Source organism: Culex quinquefasciatus, chromosome 3, assembly GCF_015732765.1.
Source record: "Culex quinquefasciatus strain JHB chromosome 3, VPISU_Cqui_1.0_pri_paternal, whole genome shotgun sequence".
Classification (NCBI taxonomy): Eukaryota; Metazoa; Arthropoda; class Insecta; order Diptera; family Culicidae; genus Culex; species Culex quinquefasciatus.
In genome coordinates, this window is record NC_051863.1 from 93,262,274 (window position 1) to 93,269,215 (window position 6,942).

The 6,942-nt window shown below is 55.2% G+C and overlaps 1 protein-coding gene across 1 annotated transcript; it reads left to right on the top strand.

Annotated features, from left to right (window-relative positions):
* The first annotated feature begins 210 nt into the window (after window positions 1–210).
* LOC119769085 lies at window positions 211–6,103 on the top strand. The gene is made up of 5 exons (XM_038260984.1): window positions 211–3,186; window positions 3,255–3,735; window positions 3,810–4,250; window positions 4,295–5,021; window positions 5,353–6,103. The coding sequence occupies exons 1-5, from the start codon at window positions 211–213 to the stop codon at window positions 6,101–6,103; spliced, it is 5,376 nt and encodes a 1,791-aa protein (XP_038116912.1).
* The last annotated feature ends 839 nt before the right edge of the window (window positions 6,104–6,942 follow it).

Here is a 6,942-nt window from a genome sequence, read left to right on the forward strand (position 1 = left end):
GATGCCCAGCAGCGGAAGTTCGAAGCCATCTACGATGAGCTCATCATGACCCTTGAGCAGTGGACCGATGACCTCACCCCCGCCGTCGCTGCAGGAACGTCCAACGCCCTCGCGCCAGCCGGCGCTCAACCGGTGGTCATCAACCAGCCGTTGCCGAGAATCATCCCTACGTTCGACGGCAAGTATGAGTCCTGAGACAGGTTCAAGATCATGTTCAAGGACGTGGTCGACCGGTCAAACGAACTTCCCAGGATCAAGCTCTACCATCTGGAGAAGGCCTTGATTGGAAGCGCTCAGGGTGCGATCGACGACAAAACCATTCAGGATGGGAATTACGCGCATGCCTGGGAGATTTTGGAGGAGCAGTACGGGGACAAGCGGCGGATGATCGATCTGCACATCGGTGGCATGCTACGAGTCCAGAAGCTGGCCAAAGAGAGCCACGAGGAGCTGAGGTCACTCGTGCAGAACTTCAACGGCCACGTCGAGAACCTCAAGTTCCTTGGCCAGCAGTTCATCGGAGTGTCCGAACAGATCGCCGTCTACCTCCTGGCACATGCCCTGGACGACGCCACGTACAAGCTCTGGGAGGCAACGATCAAGCGAGGAGAACTTCCGAACTACGAAGTGGCCATCCAGTTCTTGAAGGATCGAGTCTCCGTTCTGGAACGGTGGGAGAAAACCAACGAAGCGGCACCGAAGCAGCGACAACCATCCAAGCCATACTCCAGCAAGCCAACCCAGAAGGCCAACGCGGCCACAACATCGTCGCAGCCGGAATCCCGGTGCGAAGTCTGCGCTGAGCCACACCAAACCTTCAAGTGCGCGACCTTCCTCGGATACACGGTAGCCCAGCGCAAGGACAAGGCGAGGGAGAAGAACCTGTGCTACAACTGCCTGCGGCCTGGACACTCGACGAAAAGGTGCTCGTCGAAGTACACCTGCGGAAAGTGTCAACGGCGGCACCACACCACGCTGCACGAACCACGAGAGCAGCAAGAATCTACGACGAAGCCGGCCACTCCCCAGAGTGTGGCCACACCAGTGAATCAGCCACCAGTGAACCAACCCGCTGGTCCGGCTCACCCGACGTCCAGCCAAGCAACCTGTAACCACTCCCAGGCGGTCAAGACAGTAATGCTACTGACCGCGGTCGTCAATCTGCTCGACGACCAGAGCCAGCCTGTGCCTTGCCGCGTCCTACTCGACAATGGATCACAGGTGAATTTTATTACGCAATCGATGGCAAACCGCTTAAAACTAGAACGAGTGGCCGCAAACGTCCCCATCTGCGGCATCGGAGCTGTCAAGACGTACGCCAAGGAGTCGATCACGGTCGAGCTCCGCTCTCGGATCAGCAGCTTCTCCGTCGACGTCGATTGCTTCATCGTACCAAAGGTGACCGGAATGGTTCCAGCTGTACTGGTCGACATCAACGAGTGGCCGATTCCCGTCGGCATCCAGCTGGCCGACCCAGAATTCAACAAGCCGGACCGCATCGACATGCTTCTGGGAGTAACTATGTTTTTCCGGTTGCTAAAAACGGGACAGATGGAGTTGGCTGGAAATCTACCGGAACTGCGCGAGACTCACCTCGGTTGGGTCATCGCCGGAGATGTTGGATACACAGCACCAAGCCCGCAGTACACACACACTGCCACACTCGACGACATCAACGAAGCGATCCAGAGATTCTGGCAGGTCGAGGACATCGAAAGTGTCACACAAGTTTCCACCGAGCAAGAGGAATGCGAGGCGTTCTTCGCGTCCACCCACAAGCGGGATACAACCGGCAGGTACGAGGTACGCTTGCCATTTCGTCCGGTCGTCGCAAAGCTCGACGACAACCGCAGCCTCGCTCTTCGGCGCTTCCTGTCGCTGGAGCGGCGACTCGCCCGGGACCCAAACTTGAAGCTGCAATACGGTGAGTTCATTAGGGAATATGAGGAACTGGGGCACTGCAAGTCGGTTGACGAGGCCGACGACTTACCAAACACGAGCCGCTACTACATGCCCCATCACGCGATCCTACGCCCCTCGAGCTCTACGACCAAGTTGCGGGTCGTATTTGACGCATCTGCAAAGATGTCTCCTACGAGCGTGTCCCTGAACGAAGCCCTTCAGGTCGGAGGCACTGTCCAGAGCGATCTGTTCTCCATCCTCCTTGCCTTCCGGAAGCACCCCGTCGCCTTCACTGCAGACCTCTCGAAAATGTACCGCCAGATTCGAGTGGCCCCGTCTGACACCCGCTTCCAGCGAATCTTCTGGCGGGCCGATCCATCTGAGTTCATCCGGGTCCTGGAACTCACCACGGTGACTTACGGTACGGCGTCCGCTCCCTTTCTTGCCACGCGATGTCTGGTCCAGCTCTGCGACGATGAAGGTGAACATTTTCCGCTAGCTGCCAAAATTGTGCGCGAGGCCTGCTACGTCGATGACATCCTCTCTGGTGCGAGCTCTCCCGAAGAAGCAATCGATTGTCTGACGCAACTGCAAGGCCTGCTCGGTCGCGGTGGATTTCCCATCCACAAGTGGACATCCAATGAGCCGGTGGTGATGGAACGCATCCCTGAGTGTGATCGCGAGAAGCTGATCGACCTGGACGGTTTGGTCGGCGGTGTGGTCAAGGCCCTGGGGCTCTACTGGAGTCCAGGAGACGACGAGTTCCGTTTCACTGTTACGCAAGCCGAAGCTGATGCCACCAAGCGCCGTGTTCTCTCGGAGATCGGCAAATTCTACGACATACTGGGACTCCTGTCGCCAGTAATCATCAAGGCCAAGATCCTGATGCAGCGAGTCTGGCTTGCTGGTCTTTCTTGGGACGTTCTGTTGGAAGGCGGGATGATGGACACGTGGCACCAATTCCAGTGTGCACTTCCTGACGTGCGCGACATCCGTATCCCTCGGTACGTGATCGGGCCTGGCAACCCGGGCCTAGAGCTTCACGGATTCAGCGACGCCTCCAAGGTCGCCTACGGTGCGGTGACCTACGTTCGCAGTCTGCTCCCGAACGGCAAGTGCAAGATGAGGCTGCTCTTCAGCAAATCGAAGGTGGCGCCAACCAAGCCACTGGATATCCACCGACTGGAACTGCTTGCCCTCCGACTGCTCTCGAAACTGGTGGTGAAGGTCATCGCTGCGCTGAACCTACCCTTCCGACACGTGGTGCTGTGGTGCGACAGCCAAGTTGTGCTTGCGTGGCTCAAGAAACCGCTGGACCTACTTCAAACGTTCGTGCGCAACCGCGTCGCGAGATCCGGAGAGAGACCGGCGGCTTCATCTTCAAGTACATTCGTTCCAAGGACAACCCGGCCGATCTGATCTCGCGCGGCATGTTTCCTGCCGCCCTGATGAAATGCAGTAAGTGGTGGGAAGGTCCACAGTTTTTGGAGTCCGTCGAGTACGAGGAAGAGCCTGAAATCGAGATACCGGACAGTGAGTTGCCTGAGATGCGTAAGGTGAAGTTGGTTACCCTGCTGGCCTGCAACACGACCGAGTTTCCGATTTTCGAGAACTGCAGCTCATTCCGGAAGCTGCAACGGATAATGGCGTACGTGCTGCGTTTCGTGACCAACTGCAGGCTCAAGAACTCCACGGAACGAACCCGTCTACGCCATCTAACCATCCCTGAACTGCGGTCGTCCCTGAAGCTGATCGTGAGAGTTGTGCAGCACGACGTGCTGTCTCAAGAAATCAACACGTGGCCGAGAACGACACGGCCGGGCGTCTCCAAGGGTTGACGCCTTTCCTACACGAAGGCCTCCTGCGAGTGGGAGGAAGACTGCAGCACTCCGAGCTGCCGTTCGCAGCCAAGCACCAGCTGATCCTGCCCAAGCACCGAGTTACCAACCTGATTGTCAAGGCCTTCCACGAAGAGCACCTGCACGCGGGGCCGTCGTCCCTGCTCGCGATCCTGCGCAGACAGTTCTGGCTGCTCGACGGACGGTCGACAGTTCGGAGCGAGACGAGAAGCTGCGTGACGTGCTTCCGCGCGAAGCCACGCAGTACGAGCCAGCTGATGGGAAGACTGCCGTCCTGCCGAGTGACGGAGAACCTTCCGTTCGACGAGGTCGGCGTGGACTACGCCGGTCCAATTCTTGTGAAGGTAGGAACCCGAAAGCCGCAGATCGTCAAGGCATACTTTGCCGTCTTCGTGTGCATGGCAACCAAGGCGATCCACCTCGAGCTGGTCTCGGACCTCACGACCGAAGCATTCCTGGCCGCCCTCCAGCGCTTCGTCAGCAGACGCGGCGTGCCGCGTCGGATCCATTCCGATAACGGCACAAACTTCAAGGGGCCAAGACTGAACTGCACGAGCTGTACGTTCTTTTCAACGAGCGCGAATTCAACGACCGGGTCCAGACGTACTGCCAGCCCAAGGAGATCACCTGGTCGTTCATCCCACCCGGCGCGCCGAACTTCGGTGGCCTTTGGGAGGCCGCTGTAAAGAGCACGAAGTATCACCTGAAGCGGATCCTCAAACACGCCAAGCTTACCTTCGAGGAGTACGCCACCGTGCTCGCGGAGGTCGAGGCCGTGCTCAACTCCAGACCGCTCTTCGCTACATCCACCGACCCAGCAGATCCAGAAGTCCTGACGCCGGGACACTTCTTGATTGGCCGCCCTCTCACAGCCATTCCGGAACAGGCGTACGAGGGAATACCGACGAACCGGCTGTCCAAGTGGCAGCACCTGCAGCTCTTGCGCGAACACTTTTGGAGAGCCTGGAGACGGGACTACTTGACGACCCTCCAGCCAAGAGGAAAGAACCGGAAGGAGAAGCCAAACGTCCGTCCGGGAATGGTGATCCTGCTGGAGGAGAAAGACGCGCCACCGTTGGATTGGAAGATGGGAATCGTGATGCAGACCTACCCTGGACCGGACGGTTTCGTGCGAACTGCGGACGTGAAGGTCGGTGGAACCGTCATCCGGCGACCGATCTCAAAGCTATCCGTGTTACCAATCCTGGACAACGAGCCGGAAAAATCTGCTGAGTCTTCGTCCCAGCCCGGGGGGAGGATGTTGGCGGCTTGACTGGCTGCGTTAATTTGACAGCCCTGCTCGCCTGCCGCAACCAGCTTGCTGCGATCGAGCGCAACCCTGCGCAACGTTTCTCGCGCGCAACGGCGCGACGTTGCCACGACGCTGAACGAACGACGAGACACGAACGACGACCGACGAGACACGAACGACGACCGACGACGACGACGAGAGAAAAAACCGCCATTTTGCGGTACCAGTCTTTTTTCACCCTCGGACAAGTGAACACGTATTTTTTAAACTTAGTCTTAATAAAGCTAGTTTGTAGTGCTAATCCGAGTGCGTTTACTTTTTTACCACACCCACGGCCAGTTCGAACAATAAGTACAGTCCACCCGTGAGTATTCCGCCGTTTTACGTGGGGCCAACGTGCCGGCCCGAACACGTACTAGTACAACCATTTCGACAAGCCACGACGGATTCGCTCGTTCCGTTCGTTGAAAACATGCTGTTTTTGCTGTTCGGGGTTTCGGAAGTAATCCTCACAGATAACGGGACACAATTCACGTCCAAACTGTTCCAAGAACTGTTGAGTCGATATCACGTAACCCACTGGAGAACGCCGAGTTACCATCCGCAGATCAACGATTCGGAGAGAGCCAACCGGGTGATAACAACCGCCACCCGGGCCACGATCAAGAAGAACCACAAGGATTGGGCGAACAACATCCAGACGATCGCCAACGCCATCCGGAACTCGGTGCATGACGCGACGAAGTACACGCCCTACTTTATCCTGTTCGGGCGTAATATGGTCTCGGACGGAAGAGAGTACCGTTGCATGAGGGACACGTCGATTGATAGTGGGAGTCTGAACAACGCTGAGCGGGAGAAACTGTACGCCGACGTCAAGGAGAATCTCAAGAAGGCATTCGAGCGGCACTCGAAATACTACAACCTCAGGTCAAACGTGAAGTGTCCGCAATACACGGTCAACGAGAAGTTTCTGAAGAAGAACACCGAACTTTCCGACAAGGGTAAGGGTTACTGTGCCAAACTTGCGCCTAAATACGTTCCTGCACTGGTCAAAAGAGTAGTGGGCGAACACTGCTACGATCTATAAGACGAAAAAGGTAAACATCTGGCCGTTTTCAACTGCAAGTACCTTAAAAAGCTTAACCAACCTCTCACGCGTTCGGTCGACTAACACCGCGATTAGAATCGATCAGTTTCAGTTAAGATTTTGCAATTTAGGATTTTTCAAATTTAGGTTTCTCGAGCTATGTACCCTCTAACCGTTAGAGAGGCAACCAAGCATAAATTATGCTCCAAAACACTCTTTAGGCATCAAAAACTACAACTACATGCCACACCTGTCCAGCTTCAGATGAGAGTATCGATGATTCATGAGCTTTGCGGATGAGACCGAAAGATCAACTCCCTAGCCAACATGAAAATCTATGCTCGAACCTGCTGACTGTCGACAAAATATGCTAGGCAAACTATGACCCAACCAGCTATGTCCCTTTCACCCAATCAAAAGCAACAAGATCTCATAAAACCTCTAACCTTCAAGTCTCCTCGATCAAAGAGTTGAGCGTCCCACAATAACTAAAACTACTGGCGACTAAAACGAAGAACTAGAGCAAAACTACCACGAACACCCTCGAACTAGTCAATCGCGATCTCGGACATCGTAAACAGACCGTCCAACAAGACAAAAATTAGATTTAGGATAGGAATAGGATCAAGGATGGGAGCAAATACCCTACCTAATGTAAATAGTTCTTGTTAGTCGCGCCTAATCTTATAAAAACTACATGTGAGTACTTATCGTTAGTGTTAGTTTCTTCTTGATCTTCTTTATGTTGATGTTGAGTCCCACGAAGTGATGTTGTCGCAGCATGATCGATGATGTATGTTGTCTTCAGTTTTGTCGTCTGGGGCATATTTTTCGGGAAC

Bases quoted from the DNA above. Each gene is read 5' to 3' on its own strand.
- LOC119769085 (XM_038260984.1), top strand. From the start codon at position 211: ATGTTCAAGGACGTGGTCGACCGGTCAAACGAACTTCCCAGGATCAAG. The intron at 3,187-3,254 runs GTTGTGCTTGCG...CCGCGTCGCGAG, and splicing joins TGCTGTGGTGCGACAGCCAA to ATCCGGAGAGAGACCGGCGG. The intron at 5,022-5,352 runs GTTGGCGGCTTG...ACCCACGGCCAG, and splicing joins TCCCAGCCCGGGGGGAGGAT to TTCGAACAATAAGTACAGTC.